The following is a 17,089-nucleotide window of genomic DNA, read 5'->3' on the forward strand; positions in this document are numbered from 1 at the left end:
GAAGGATTGTGAGCAACACAGTAACAGTGAATCTCCAGAGATTATTCTGGGTTATAGATTCACACAAAATATGAAAAACGTCTGCATGGAGGGAGGGATGGCACGTGAAAAGTTACATGGTAGCGGATTAGGCTGAATATAGGTCAAGTCACAGGTGGAAGACATAAGGGGCGTGCCAAAAACTATTTCTACAAATGTTATCTACAATAAACACTGAAGTATAAGTCCTTAGAACATGATCATGGAATGCAATAATGAAAGTGCCAGATTTGAAACTGGTGGTGTGGGGGCACCAGTGATTTGGCTAATTTTTAACGCGTTTTCGGACTACCTAAAATAACAGGCATACTGCAATAAAAATATATTCTTTGGCATACATAACTAAATTCAATTCATATAGATGGCGTAAATGAGCAAAACCATGCTGTTTTCATTCACAAGACAAACATTTTCCAATTTAAGTAAACCATTCACCAGCACTGTCTCAGAGACGTAGAGTTGTTCTGTGCACTTTTACACAATTTTGGCCTTGGACGCGTTCTCAGTCAAGACGGGACTTGGACAGGCTCAGATAAGCTGGGTAGGATCCTGGGGCAAATGCCCGCCCGCCTTTGTGTCCCGATGGAGATCTTGTAAAAAGAAGACCATGTCCCAGTACTAGTTGGATATGACCCCATTACCACTAATGGGGTTTGCTACTCTTCAGGTGGGGAAAGACGTTTTGATCTCAGTGGCCTAGCCCTCAAACAGGCAACTCACATATGACGGACCTTTGTAGTATATGTGGGTGAGAACACGTGTACATCCGTGCTTGTGTGCAGGTGTGTCTATTTGTATGTGTTCTTGCAGAACAATTTGCACACCCAGAAATTATATTTCCTATGCAGACATCCACAAAATTCAGTTTGTAATTCAGGCATGTGCAGCAATTCACTGCTGAGAGGAAGCTCCCAAAAGTGTTTTCAATATATTAATATGACTTAATATAAAAATATAAACTGGGTATCAAAAGTATACACAAAGTTCTTGTTTCGAAGAAATCTAGCGATCACTAAGGACAAATCACCTCAACAACACCATTTATCACCGCTTATAACTATCATTATAACGATTACAGACTGAAATATTTTTACCCTATCAATCTACACAAAATGATGTGCATTAACATTCCCAAAATTGCTTGAGGGCAAGCTTTGAAAACATGTTTTCCAAATAGTAAATTAACAAAGTGGAACGCAAAATGGACTTGATTAAGTTTTCAGAAAATTTCAAATCTTCCAATGTAACTTTTAGTCATCATGGAAGTAACAGCATAAGATCTGAGAATATGCTATATACTCCCCAATTCTGAAAGGCACCTTCTGAAAACATGGATGTTTAGGCAGAATCACTTACCTTCCCAACATACTGCGGGTCTGGTCCTAAATGTTCTTCTAAAACAAAGAACTGGTTCCATACCCATCCGCGTTTCGGTCGATGATGCACTTCCGTCTCACCTTCTATGTGCTTTGTTTGGTTTCTTGTCACCTTGATGGAGCTGTGATGTGCAGCCCCATAACACCTCTGCACGAAACAGAGACACACCAGGACTGGGCAGATGCAAGACGTGCCCGTAACTCTCATTGTAGGATCACTTCCAGGTCAAAGGTTTTCTGCCTTTCTTCTCCTTGGTCGCCTTACAATGCTTTTTTAAGGATCCAAAAGTAGTCAAGTATCAGTTTGGTAAAAGCATCCGAATTGTTCCTTTTTTGTGGTCCATGGTTGTGTTGGGAATGGTCAGATCATATTTACATTATGAAGATATAGGCAAAAATGTGTTTGGTTTGTAAGTTATTTTTCACAGTAAGCTGCTTCTCTTCACCATTTTCCACCTAAAACACAACAAAAAAAGAGAACATTTTATTAAAATGGTACTGCCTCCATGCATTTCTATACAGATGGTAAACATTAAATTAGACAGTATTGAATGTCAAATCCTTGAAATGGTGCTAACATTCAAAAGCCTGACTCTAGAAGATGGGCCCCTTTGGTTGGCAGGGGGATCTGTCTCTCCTTGATGAGATCGACATGTCAACATTTCTCAATCCATATGTTAAGCAGTTCAGGCCCTCTTACTAAATGGCCAGGTAAAAGGACCAGATTGTCTCCTCCCTTAGAATTACCAATACTGAGGGTACCATTAACTTTGAGGGTTGGAAACTTTTGGTCCATTTCTAGTTGGACCCATTGAGTCCTCTAAGAAATTAGGAATTACAGGGGAATTGGTACTTCTATGTCAAATTTCCTTGGTAATTACTAACTTTGAGCAAGACTTTTGGCTGCCAAAATATCCAGGTGAACGTTAAAATATCTACTGTGTTCACACAGACCTCATAATCCCAGTGGAGCCGGTAACTGTTCAAAATGATGCCCAAGGGCTATTGTGGTTCTTGTAGTGCACCAGGAGCCCGGTTTAGCCCCATAGTAAAGAGAACGCAAGAGGTGGAAGAAACATGCAGAAAGGTGGACAACTTAGCTCTATCTGGGAACTTGAATGTATGTAATTTAGTGCTAAAATTAAATTTGAAGAAGTTTAAAAAGTCCATATCTAATTGCCACTTGGAACTCTTAGTATTATTCGGGCATACCTTTGCCACTCAAATAAATCTGGTGATCTACTTTATGGGCACAGGCGGTATGTGCGCCACGTTATTTTGTCCGACAAACATTTTGCTTCCCGCACTGCAGTGCCGAATTAAACAGAGCTGCAATTGGAGGTGATGAAATGGCTGTGGCCAGGGTAGGAAAGGGGGCGAAGGCACAGGGGGGCACCCCCTGAATAAAAATCAAAAACAGCAATCATCACAGACAAGCACTGGCATTAAGAGGGTGTCGTCGTTTGCCCTGTGGCAGAGACATTTTAAGCCATGGGCAAAGTGGGCTCTGACCCAGGGCCCCAGCCTTTTAGGGGGCCCGCTGATATAGCCACCTCTGTTCTGCATGGAGTCTTGCCCTGAGGATCTTCAAAAATTCAGAAACATATGTTTTCAAATACCATTTACCTTTCATGTATTTTTAATGTGGGTGATGTGTGGGTCAATTACAGACATTTTGCAGAGATATGTTGTGTTTATGTTTCATGCAACATCCATTAATAAGTTTCTTTTAGATCAAAACAGGACCTCACGTATTCCTATGTCACAGCGATTATCTGCAGTGATATTAGTGAGCTGCTGCTGTGTTACAATATTGAAAACACACATCACTATTCCTAAATGTTAGATGTAAACACATTTAGAATTTGGACCAGTGTGCACATGCACTGTCAGTGACCTGGCCAATGATTGCATGAAAGAGCTGAAACTGGATCATAAGTTCAAAGCTGTTCCAAACAGGGGCCCCAAAATACGTCTGGCCCAGGGACCCCAAAATCCTTAAAATGTCCCTGCCCTGGTGTGAAATGTCCACAAATCAGTACGGACAGCTAATTCATTGGAAAACCTATCACCCATTTCTGCAGGCCCTCTTGCTGTCCACAGTGCACAGTGCATGTGCTTCCATTTTGAGTGTGGCAGGCACAGAGTTAACGGAGTACAGAAGCACAGAGCAGTTGTTACCAACGCCCTGTTTTTTTTCCATTCGGTACCATCAGCAGTGCTAATTTGAGAAGTTAGCGTGTTAGTGAATGCACTGCAGATACTCCTTTCTCATAGCGACAGATGCTTGCCTTCTGCGTCTCCGCTCAATTGCACCTCATCAAGATACAGATCCTGTCAGTTTCAAAATGTGGCAAAAAGTGATGGTAATAAGTATAATTTTATCAAAAACGTGACAATTTCTGATTTGCAGGTGGAAGTGGGTACCATCTGCTATTCTCACAATATCATTTTGTTCAGTGTCATAAGTAAAATGTGGGAGGTCCCCCCTGCAGAATGTGATTAGGGGCCCCTGAGTCTGCCATATTTCATAGATATTCATAGGCCTTGGAGTGGAGTGGGGCCCCCCAAGGTGTCAGTGCCCCCTTGCACTGGAGGGGCTGCAGTGGCTTGAGGTATGCCCCTACTTTGATAGCCTTTATCAAATACGAACACTATGCCTTGCCCTAAGGTGACAGGGTGAGGTAACATAGGAGGAAAGATGCCCCGTGGTTAATCAGTTTTTAACTCGAGATTGCTGGATTCATTTTTAAAGTGGATCCATTAAACAGAATACGAACGGGAACATCTTTATCCGACTTCCACCCTTTACTTCCCAAATGACAGCGCCAATAATTGGCACAGATGACTCAGGCACGCCTGTTTTGTGACTAACAATGCCACCACCGCAAACTCATGGGGCTCTCAACATCTTGTGAGGCCTCACCTCTCAATTTAATAGCCTCTGCTATATCTGTGCTCTTTAACCATAGAAACATCAAAACCGAGTCAGGGACAACTGAGAGATAGCTGATTCCGCCTAAGATGCAGATTTCTGTCTGGAAAGACCAAGTTGCTGGGATGTAGGGAAGTATTTTAATCTTAATAGGTCAACCACACATGGTGGCATGCTTCATCATAAGGGTGTTCCTTCACTAGAAATAGTTGTTGCTCGGTCAGGATCACCCAGAGGTATTAATATGAGCAGTTGTTTGATTTGTGAAAAAGGCCAAAGAGATTTAGAATTGCAGCAAACTTGCTTTGATTTATTCATCCTACGCTCACACTTAATCAAGGCTAAAAGTAAAAAAATAGATGCTGTAAAGAGCGATTTAGGAGAACTTCCTCATCTCATAGTTCAGGACATTTGGTTTCGGCCCTTCTGTAGTGTGCATTCCATCACTGGGCATTCGTCAGGACCCAAGGAGCCCTCCGAACAGTCTATGTCCAAACAATCGCACCCTAAATTGACTCTATATTATGTGGAGTAGGTGGTAGTAAAAACTGAACCTGTCAGCCAGAGGAATCTGGTACACAGGATACAGCCCTCTAAAATGTCAAACAGAAAGTAAATAACATTGATGAAACAGCCCTATTCTGACTCAGCTATTTAGAAAGGTAGAATGAGGCCACATAACATGTAACAAACTGGCCCATCTGTTGACATTCCCTTGAGGTAACAAATCGCTATGAAATCTCTTCTTTTAACAATATTAAATATTATCAAATGAAATGGCCTTAATATAATGAATAACTGATCCAAGCACATTAGGTACTGTCATATTATCAATTTTCCAAAATATTGCAATTACCTATAGGGATGGTACACATTTAAATGGACTGGACTCAGAAGGATAAAAGGCTGGGTTAAGTACACTTGTCATGTGACTGACTGACCCCCCATATCCAGCCTCATAGAAATCTCCACTGGTAATAACTTATTTTTTCACCCTCAGAAGTATTAATTGAGTCAGGAAAACCGGACATTCATACACATCCCTGCGGTAGATATATTAACTGATTGATTAAATTTATTACAAATGGCACCTGGGACCTGCAGATCACAGATACATCTCCTATTTAGGTATAACAATCAACTAGCTATATTACTGACGTTGGAACAAGTAGCATGCAGTTTATATACACACACACCTCAGATGCATATGCATTAGGTAGGCTTCAGCAATATCTTACTAAGATTAGAGCCAGTGACTGGGAGTTGCAAACAAATCTCTCCAACATATACATGAAACCCTTGATGTAGGTTACTCGCAAGGGGGTGTGGCTTGGCGCCCGCTGAACGTGGCGGCGGCGGCGTGAGGCTCTCTGGATCGATGTGGGGAAAACACACCTAAAGAGCTTTTCGAAGGAAGCTAAGCGGAGGAACAGTCGTCGGAAATGCATAGCGCAAGGATGTCAGCACTGTCACCTTTTTTCTCAATAACGGACGCTTGTTCTTTGAGGTAATTGCCCTACCTCGTATTCGTGCATTTGCGGCCGCCATTTTGTTTACTTGAATGCGCTACGAGCGCTCGTATTACACCAACGGTGATGAAAATGGACTTCTCCTTAAGAGTTTCCCAGCTTATTCTTCATATTTCAATTTAAGCACCCTCCTGGTGTAGGAAAGTTTGTTGTTGCTGCAACCCAGTTTTACCTCATAACTTGTACATTCTGGGGTGATGTGGTTGCAGCCGCCATTTTGAAGTCCTCTCATGATTTTAAGAAGCATGAATATTTGATTTTTTTATAAAGTCTGCCCCAAGCCTCCTCTGCCTATTGCTTTCAAGTTCTTACTTTGGGTCATATTTTTTGACTATATCTATGTGCCCTTCTGTCATGATTATAACGCTTGTTTCAAGGGTGGGGATGAAATAGGTCACTAAGCTCTTATAGAGCAGAAGAGGCCATTGTGACTTCTCGTTGTAAAAAGATCTGTATTTACTCCCTAAACTGCAACAGACTTTAACATTCTTCTAGGAGACATCACTTGGTCTGGCTGTGTCTACTTTTACGTTGATTATATCGTCTTGCATGTTGGCTAGTGCACTACAAGTATCGATCTGGTTTTATGTCTCTTTCTAATATAAACATCCTGCACGTTGATGGGCAGAACAAAAAGCTCTTCCTCTTCTATCTCAAAACCAAAACGCATCTTTATTAAGAACTCCTCTATTTTCTCAGAATTCTCCAAGCTGGAAAACTCAGAACTCATTGATTTAGACAATAACAGCATAATAATGGATTCCTCATTGCCAACAGCAGGGAAATCAAACGTAAAGTGATTGAAAAAAGACCCCCCCTTCCCCTCCCAAATCGACATCACCAGTTTCTATGGAGCTATTATTACAGGAAATAAGGGCCCTGAGACCCTTTGTTGAGGAAACTAACTCCAAGTTGCAGACGCTTTCAGATAATTGGTCACAACTTGACACTAGACTTACAGTAGTGGAGCAAAATGTTTCTTCCTTCAGTGATACTGCCAAGAGTGTCACCTTCTAGCACTCTCTGGTCTCCATACTTCAGAAGCAGGTCGAGGACCTTGAAAATATCAATAGAAGAAATAACTTACGCAGTTATGGTTTGGCGGAGGGAACAGAAGGTTCGGACTCCATCGCTTTCTTCAAATACTTCCTTCCCAAGATTCTTCACCTTCCAGAAGACACCACATTGAACATACAATGTGCCCATAGACTGGGTCGGGTTCCTACAAACGTCTCTTCTCCACAACGACCAAGAGGAGTCATCATCTATTTTTTAGAGTACACAGATCTACTGAAGGTGTTTAACAGCTGCTAAAGCCATCCAACAAATTTCTTGGTCTGGTGCCACATTAGTCTTTGCACAAGATTACTCGAAGGTGACTGCAACCAGGTGCAAAGCCTTTCTCGATATGAGACCTGACCTCCGTTCCATGGGTGCCCGATATGGCCTCTTTCACACTTGTCTATTCAAAGTAACTTATAACAATAGAACAACAACGTACGATGACCCAATAGATCTGCGAAGGTTCATCAGCTCACACAAAACGGTTCACATGGATTCTTCAAGGCCTTCCTCCTCACATGTTACTTGAATTTAAATGGAGGTTTTGTGCCTTTGCCTGGTTTCATAATTCCTACAGTTTGATATTCTTAATGACAAGTCTAGTTAATGTTTATTGATGCTGCTTTTCTTTCCTGTTCCTCTTTATTTCATCAATTAATGCCAATCATTTTACCATTTGCTTCCACAGTTTTGGTTTCACGTGAATGGCTCGTTCTCCCCCCGGTTCCGTCCAGTTCACGGTTGACGTTTCGTATGTTTTATGTGGTTCCACCTACCCTCACATCCATGTTCCCTTTTCGTAGGTATGTTATTTGTTTTTTCCTTTGTTACTTGTTTTGTAGCGCATTGTTCCACTTCTTGTTGCCATGGTGTCTTGTTCATCTCTATCTCTTCTCACTTGCTCCTATTTCTAATTATATTTGTCATCGCCTCTATTAATCTTTCTTCATCTTTCTTCTCCTATCTATTCTTTGCTACACTCATCCTCTTCTTTGTTGCGATACTTGTCCTTTGTTCCGAGCTTTGGGATATTTCACATTGCTTTGTTTTGGAGTTGGGACTACCACTCCTCTTCTTCTTTTCTTTTCTCACATTTTGTATTGTTGCTTTCATGAATTGGATCTTGGCCTAGTGTTATTTGTTCAATTTTGTTCACATATCTTATGTCATTAAAATTGATCTCATGGAACGTTAGGGGACTAAATTCTCCTATTAAAAGACAAAGGGTTTTAACTCACTTAGCTAAATTAGGTGCGGATATATTATTTTTGCAAGAAACACATCTTACAGATGCTGAATCACTAAAACTAAAGAGAGGCTGGGTAGGGGAAATTTTCTTCTCTCAAGGAGATGGTAAACGTAATGGAGTAATGATATTGTGTCACAAATCACTTCCAATTACACTCATAGAACAGGAATCAGAAGCTGATGGTAGATGGCTTAATGTTAAATTGTCACTAAAGGGTGTTCCAGTCTCTTTCCTCAACGTGTATGCCCCTAAGAATGGTGATCCTTCATTTTGGCCCACTTTGGCCAAACAAATTACCCAGTGTTATTGATGATAATTTTATATTGGCGGGAGACTGCAATCAAATTTTTGACCATTTTATTGATAGACACTCCAAATTTTCCTTTGTTCCCAATAAATCACACAAATCTTTTGTTCACACAATAACCCAGCATAAACTTTTTGATGCTTGGCGACTATGTAATACATCCACCAGAGAATACACTTTTTATTCCCCAACTCACCAAACTCAATCAAGAATTGATTATATTTTTGTATCTCAGAATATTTCGCAAACCCTTTCGTATGCCGAAATAGGTCCTATTTTACTTTCAAACCACGCACCCCTTTCAATTGGCATTGACATTTTACCTAAAACTAATGCTCCCAGAAAGCGGCGATTTAATAACACTCTCCTTTTGAATCCGGAATTCACAGCCTCTTTCACCAATTTCTTCAATGAGTATTTTGAAATTAACCTAACAGACTCCATACCATTTTCAACTATATGGGATGCTTTTAAAGCCTCAGCAAGGGATTTTATTATTAGTTTCGTTGCTAAGAAACGAAAACTTGCGCGTAAACTCACCAATGATCTCCTGCACGACATCAAGAGACTGGAGCACTCTTATTATACCTCTCACTCAAAGGATTGTTTAACGGCTCTAATCAATGCCAAAATGCAGTTCAATAAGAAATCGACAGATGATGCTTCATTATACTTATTAAAATCTAGCGCAAAATTTTATGGTGGTAAAAATAAGGCAGGGAAAATACTTGCCAACTATTTGAAAGTTAGATACAACAAATTGAATATAAAGTCTATCTATGATGAAAATTCTGATTTAAAATTCAAAGACACTGATATTTTGACTGAATTCTCTCTTTTCTACAAATCATTATATACTTCCGAAACAAATCCCACAGATCACTCCTTGGTGCATTTCTTTTCTGATGTTCACAGGCCCCAACACACTCCACCGGATTTGTCCTCCCTAGAGTCAGATATCACGCAACAAGAACTCTTAAAAGCTCTTCAAAACCTTAAAAAGGACAAAGCACCAGGTCCAGATGGCTTTACCGTTGAATTTTATCTCAATTTTCCCACACGTTTATTGCCCAAGCTACAATACCTAATTGACTCCTTTTCTGATTTACATAATTCCTCTGGTTCTTTTTCGGAAGCGCATATCTGTCTTATTCCCAAGGAAGGCAAAGACTCTAAATTTTGCAAAAACTACAGACCTATATCGCTGGTCAACATTGATTACAACATTTTTTCTAAAGCTTTGGCCATAAGGTTAGATTCCTATTTGCCAAAATTGCTGGGGAAAGAACAATCTGGCTTTGTCAAGGGGCGAGTTATAACAGACAATACACAACTTTTATTTAATGTTTTATCGAGATCTCCACACATGAAGCAACCCCTTGCGGTGATAGCATTAGATGCAGAAAAAGCATTTGATAGAGTTGAGTGGGCTTACCCTTAGATGGTTTGGCTTTGGTCCTAAATTTATATCATTAATATCTCTCCTATACTCTAACTCTCCTGCGGAAGTTTGCGCTAATGGTCTGATCTCCCCTTCCTTCAATTTGGATAGAGAAGTGCATCAAGGCTGCCCTCTTTCTCCCTTCCTATTTAACCTAGCTTTAGAACCCTTCCTCTCTATATTACGTCAAAGCCCAAATATACATGGTTTCCAAACACTGAACTCACATGTTAAACTTGCAGCTTACGCGGACGATATTTTGCTTTTTATGTCCAATCCAGGTATATCATTTCCTGCATTCCTAGACGAAGTGAAGTCATATTCCCTTATCTCTGGCTATAAATTTAATAATGATAAATGCAAAATATTACCATTAACTAAATATACTTTTAAATTGGATTTTGAAGCCTCTAATTTCACATGGAGTCCCAATCATATTAAATATCTGGGATTATAAATTACCTCTTCAATTTCGGAAACAGTTACATTATGCATGAACAAATGCATCCAAAAGCTCTCAGACCTAACCACTAAATGGCACCCCCTTTACTTGTCCTGGTGGGGTCGCTTGGATACTATAAAAATGATGTTGGCGCCCATAGTTTTATATACTATTTCCAATATTCCAGTCAATATCCCTGCTAAACTATATAGGAGGGTTGACTCCATCCTTTCTTCCTTTTTATGGAATAATAAAAAACCTTTTATGTCCTTGTAAAAACTAATTCGTCCTAAGACAAAAGGAGGTGTTAATTTTCCCAATTTTCCGGCATATCAGAAGGCATTTTTATTGCGTCAAGCTTCTTTTTGGTTGCTTGATTCAACAGCAGATTGTCCTTTATGGACCTCAATTGAGCATCTCTTTCTGTCTCCCTTCTCCTTTCATGAGTATCGCTCCTTCTCTCGAAAACCACAGAGCGTTTCTACTCCCATCATCAAATTGACTTCCAAACTTCTTGAGTCACTTTATCCTTCCACTTACAACACTAGAGACTCATTCCTTAACTCAACAATTTGGCATGACAAGAATCTGCTTATTCAGAATAAATTCTTCTATTGGAAGTCCTGGAGGCAAAAGGGAATTCTTTGGATCAAGCAGCTATTTTCACATGCAGACTTCCTGCCCTTTTCTTCGCTCAGCCAACTTTTCAATTTACCTGCCTCATTTAATCGTAAATATTCTTTTCTCAAGAAAGCTGTGATGGACACATATACCAATCTACCCAATACATCTGACATTCCTGCTACTCCAGACACATCGTCACAGCTTCACATTCTGTTAAAAAACGCACCCAAAGCATCCACCTTATACAGGCACTTACAGGGCTGTGATATAATCCGGCAGAAATCTAAAACAGAAGAGGCATGGTAGAGGGATTTTATGGAATCATGGCCATTATCCCATTGGAAGAACTTATGGCTCAAGATACGTAAATCATCCAGCAGCCAATACAACGCAGACGCTATTTTTTTTATATATAACAGGCTATTGTTAACACTATCTGACCTGAGTAAAAGGTTTGGAACTGTACCGGACATATGTTGGACGTGTTCATCCTCCAATGCTGATTTATTTCATATGTTATTCTCTTGCCCTTTCATTAATAGCTTTTGGAAACAAGTATGGTTTCAGATTAATCTAATTTATGAAACCAAATTTCCTTTTTCATTTACTCATATTTTCTTAGGAAGTTTATCACCTATTTGGGAGAATGTCACTCTTAACGTTAAAATTATTGATTTACTATTGGCAGTGGCATTTCAGCAAATTACTATAAATTGGAAGGATTCCAAGAAAATCTCTTATAAAGCCTGGTGGTATGCTGTTTGCCATAATCACAGATTAGACACCTACTTTGTATACCCTATACGTATGGCAGCAAAACGTTTAGATTTGTGGTCTCCTGTTACAATATATCTTTATGCAAGTGCCACACGCTGTTCTCACATACAACCATCTCAACAAGAAGTTCTTAAACCCCCCTGATTCCCTAAACTGTTCCTAGGATTTTGTATAGCTCACTGTTATTCATGTTTTACTTATACTGTTTCCCTCTATGTATCTTAATTTTTATATATAAGTCCGATTCATGAAAATTGAAAGTAGCAGGTTCTCAATGTAATTTTCAATGTATTTTCAATGTAATGACAAGTGTTTAAGATTAACTACTCTGTATTGACACCTATATTTTTTATCTATAAAATTTCTCGAACTTAAAAATAGGTTACTCACAAATCTCTTCAGCCGGTGCATTAACCCAGAGACCTCTGCTGTTGCCATTGCGAACTGCAGGTACACACATATGTCTACAGCACTGAAACATGATCCAAACAAGCTAACTTACCTTCAGTGAAAGCTGCGACATGTACAAGGAACACTGCAACAGCTGCATTACAAGTGAATTACAGAGGATCACTTTCAGCACATTGATGCAAAGTAGCAACACTAGAGCTTCTGAAACTCTGACTCACAATAAGGTTGACTATGTTTGATTTTGCACCATTTCATCCAAAAAATGTAGTTAACGCTGGTTTGTGGCAGTGGCACAGTCTTTAAATACAGAGACCTCAGGTAGGCATATCTGTGTCCTAGATCAGAGCCTGGCTACACCAGACTCTGCAATGCAACATATTAACATCTTTGTGGCTTTGGGAGACCATAACTCAGAGACATTGCAGAGTAATCCCACAGGTGATGGCTTCATTCTAAGGCTAAGCAGTGAAGCAAACTCACCATATTTCTGACCTCACGGTCCTGCCATATCGAACAAAATGGGACATGTCTAGAATGATACAGGCCTACTCCAGTTTATTTCTATATCACTCACTATAATCATTTGACTTCTTCAATGTTAACTTAATTACAGTTGATTACAGAACATATGCAGAAGAAACTAGTAAATTTCCCAGGATTACACTATTTGGTTAAATGGAAGACACAACAGATTTGCCAAATAAATAAAACAATAATTTGGTTAAATGAGAAACTTCGCGTTCAAGCTCAGAAGCCTAGAGCCACAGCTTACATGTATCCATTGTAGCAAAAAATAGGGTCAACCTAAGAACCAGGGTAATAACACTGTATCAAAAGATTTAGTGCCAGATGTACGTAAATGCGTAATAGGGATTTTTAGGGAATCGCTATTAAGGACTCGCAAAATGCCATGTAGGTAGGAATCGCAATATTTTTGCGATTCCTTAATATTCCTTAATTGCGAATCACAAATTGCAATTCGCAATCAACGAATACCTTCCCATTCATTCCTATGGGACTAGAGGCCCATAGGAATGAATGGGAATTGCGCATGCAATTTATGAGTACCCAATAGGTACTCGCAAATTGCGTGTGCAATTTCAAGGGTGCAAGGGTTCCAGAGGGACACCTTGTTGCACCCCTGAAATGTGCATGTGTGCCACATGGCACTTTTAAAAAAGCAAAAAAGGGCTTTTTTAAAGGAAATCGCTAATTACCACCAACTTGAAGTTGGTGGTAATTAGCGATTCCTTAAGGCTAAATTGCACTTTCATTGGTGCTACTTACATTGCGTTTAAGGAATCGCAATTTGCGATTCCTTAAATGCAATCGCAAAAAAGGGATTCGCAATTTTTGCGATTCTTTATTTTGCAAGGGGCTCATTGTGTGCTACATTGCACACTGCGAATTTGCGATCGCAAACGCTGAAATTCTGCAAATTTCAGCGTTTGCGAGCTCAAATTGGCTTCCTACATCTGACCCTTAGTTTACTCGTGAAAGTCAAAATTGAAGAAGCAACCAAGGTAAGCCAAAAAATGTTCATATATAGAAATTGTATTCCCTTGCTAAATAACTGAAAGCACACCACAAATAATGAAAGAAAAAGAATTACAGTAAAAAATTTAAGGAAAAATCAAGGAAACAAATAAGTAAAAAGACAAATAATCAGATCAAAAATGAAAAAAAATATTTTAAGTTTTTTTCTTTAGGTCTGAAGGCAAAGGTTTAATGGAAAACCACACCAAGCATGCCAGGTCTAACAGAGGTCAATTCATATTTCAGAAGTTTAATAAAGAAATATCATTACCTTTCAGATCTGCTATGGCAAACGTCTTAATATAAACTCCTAATTCACTCTTGTGATTCCATTACAAAGTGTTTGGATGCCATTTCGCAAAATGTGCTGACCATCCCAGCATAAAGCAAATGTAAAGGACAATTGAGGCCTTGATTCACAAAGAGCCTTGACCTCGAGGCGGAGGCACAGCAGTCGTGGCACGATCCCCACTCTTGTGGTGGGATGTCCATACTGCAGTTTCCCATTGTAGAGATCCTGCCACGAGTGCGGAGATCCTGACACAACGGCGGAGCCTCTGCCATGATTACGGAGGCTCTTTGTGAATTTGATCCTGAGTGTATTGTTAATAATTCCTTCTGATCCACTTATAAGTAGTTCAGTAGCAGGACTAGGTGTTTGCCAAAAGGAGAGTTAACCTGTTTTGGAGGTACACTTCTAATAGAAACATATTTCCCCTGCTTCTCACAAAGAATCATGCCTTGTGTCACCTGCAGCCAAATGGCTTACCTAGTAGGGTGGTCTATTCAAACTAAATCACAGGAAGACAGAGGCAAAGGATACTGGTCTCCGCTCTCTGTGAGGTTTCAAACAGAAGCATATTAGATGTGTTGTTCCAGCAACACAGCTCGTTCGGCCCTCAAGAGACAGATAGGATACCTGGGTTTAGTATTCAGTGTGTGATTCTAGCAAAACCACTATCCTCAGCTTAGTCACTTGACCAGATTTTGTAATCTTAGAAGTTACATTCTTCATAGGACATTGCTTTCTTTTCTCATGATCTGGGAACGGTTAAAAACTAGTTAAATATATTTCATTTGTTGTACTATGGACACTTTAATGAACACATCCTTAAATAAACTGCAATCAATGACTCTCAGAGGACTAACCCCTTAACAAATGTCTCACTCAGCAAGAGCCCTTTCATTTTTCATCCATCAAATTTCATTCTCATAGCAAATCAGATTAAAAATGCACTTACTATCCAAGTAACAGTTTATAATATGTAACTCATAAGCAAATAAACCTTAGAGGTCTAATGATTACTTAAGTCATTGCACTAAAATATTTACATTTTCAAGGTGCAATGTCCTAAATAACGAATTCATGTGTCTTTTGATACCAACATGCCCAACCATTTATTGTATCTCAGCACTTAAATTAATACTATATCAAACAAGTACAGTAGATGGTAGTAGCACAACAAGGTTATTCACTGTTAGCCTAAGGGTAGCAGTACTGTGAGCAGAGATGCATGGGGAATTGTAAAGTGATTTGCCATGACAAATGCACACTGCCTCTTGGTGATAATTTTGTAAGTTTCACAAGATGAATGCTCACTCATGAGCCTAGGGTTTAGAGTGTGGATACTTTTTCATCCTGGCTTCTATGCTTTCAGAGTGTCTTCATGACATTGGTCCAGTTATTAACAAATAGAAAACATCCACCGTTTTGGCTTTGTCAAGGTGGAAAATGGCCAAGTACTAAGCACTTCAGAAATAAAAATCGGACATCAATTATTTCCTAACTTGCTGTAAGGTTCTGTCCTGGGTAAAGGACACACACAGCTCATCAGTCTTCAGAAGTTTCCACTGCGGATCACAATTTCTTTGAACCTTTATTTAGCTGCTAACAAGTCACATAGAGATTTTATAGAATAAGTCCCAAATTCTTGCTATATGTTTCTCAGTAAAGAACTGATGTAAAAGTGTTAGACCTGGCACCATTGGCGTGAGTCTCCCTTCCATTTTTCAATGTTGCCTCCTGTGTTTTTGCTGGTCTAGATGCTTTGGGAACTTGGCCACTGCTATTCAGTGCCAAAGTGCAAGTGCTTCCTACTGTAAATTGTTGTAATGGATTAGTGACTCTATGATTGGCTTATTTGATTTACTTGTCAGACCCTAGTACAGTGCACCCTGTGTACCCAGGGCCTGTAAATCAAATGTTCCTGGTGGGCTTGCAGCACTGAATTGTACCACCCACAGCTTGTACAATGTGGCTCAGGCCTGCCATTCCAGAGCCTGTGTGCAGTCTGGGACTGCCATGTTGACATGGCAAATGCACACACTTGCCGGACCCTAAACCTTCCCTTTTCTCTATATTAGTCACCCCTAAGGTAGGCCCAAGGGCAGGGTGCATTCTTTGTAAAAGGTAGGACATGTGTGTGGCATATCCTGATAGTGAATTACAGCCAATTTAGTTTTTCACTATTGCAAGGCTATCTGGTCCCATAGGCCTGAATGGGCAGTTTGATTATAACATCTTATAATCCTAACTGACCCTAGTAACACGATAGGAAAATAAAGTTTAGTATGCCTGAACTCAGAATGTTAAAATACATCTTTTAGTGTGGGTGATTTTTACATTCTGTATTTGAAAATACAACTTTTAGAAAGTAGGTATTTTTTTGCCTAACCATCCAGCATGCCTCTGCTAGGTTTGTGTATTCCATGTCTGGTTTGTGAGTGACATGGGGCTGGAGAGGGCCTTGGCTCCAGCAGTCTGATGGATCAGGGCTGGTTTGAATAGGACCTGCAATGAATAGACAGTAGGGGGAGGAGATTTCCTTTCACTGACATGCGCCCTCATAGAATAGAGAGTAGGGGGAGGAGTTTTCCTTCCAGCTACCTGGGCCAGGTCTGCTTTCAACAATGCTGTCTCCACCTCCTGCCAGGAAGCTGCACCAGGGAGGACAGAACTGGTTTTGGCTGGGCACAGACACCCTCTGCCTTCAGAGGACAAATAATTTTGCAGTATAAATATTGGAGCCCAGACCCCAGAACTTTAGATCGCTTCTGGGAAGCAACACAAACCTTTGCCAAGGAGAGAAACCAAGGAAGCTGAAGGAGGAGACTGCCCCTGCAATAGAGACTGTTTGGGGTTGGCCTGCAGTGGTTACTTTATTGCCAAGGAAAGGAGAAATGGAGCTTTGTGTGTACTTTTCCTATCTTGAGGAAGATCTCCAAGGGCTTAAAGCTGAGCTTGCCTCCTGTTCTGAAGTCTCAGGGACACAAAGACTTCACTACCAGCTCCCCCTGAATTCCCTTGCTGGGAATTCTACCTGCAGTGAGGGGCCTGCTGTTGTTTTGGGCCCTCTGGAGA

General features: G+C 40.2%; 1 protein-coding gene across 1 annotated transcript in view; it reads right to left on the bottom strand.

The window, feature by feature from the left end:
* Window positions 1–17,089, bottom strand: part of CDH18 (cadherin 18) — a 2,052,455-nt gene that overhangs the window by 1,372,150 nt on the left and 663,216 nt on the right. The window contains exon 4 of the mRNA XM_085606897.1: window positions 1,396–1,871. Within this exon, the coding sequence (XP_085463023.1) occupies window positions 1,396–1,623 (228 nt within the window). The 5' untranslated portion in view covers window positions 1,624–1,871. The remainder of the gene's footprint in view (window positions 1–1,395; window positions 1,872–17,089) is intronic.

The sequence above is a fragment of the Triturus cristatus genome, chromosome 5_2 (assembly GCF_964204655.1).
Source record: "Triturus cristatus chromosome 5_2, aTriCri1.1, whole genome shotgun sequence".
In the NCBI taxonomy this organism is placed as follows: domain Eukaryota; kingdom Metazoa; phylum Chordata; class Amphibia; order Caudata; family Salamandridae; genus Triturus; species Triturus cristatus.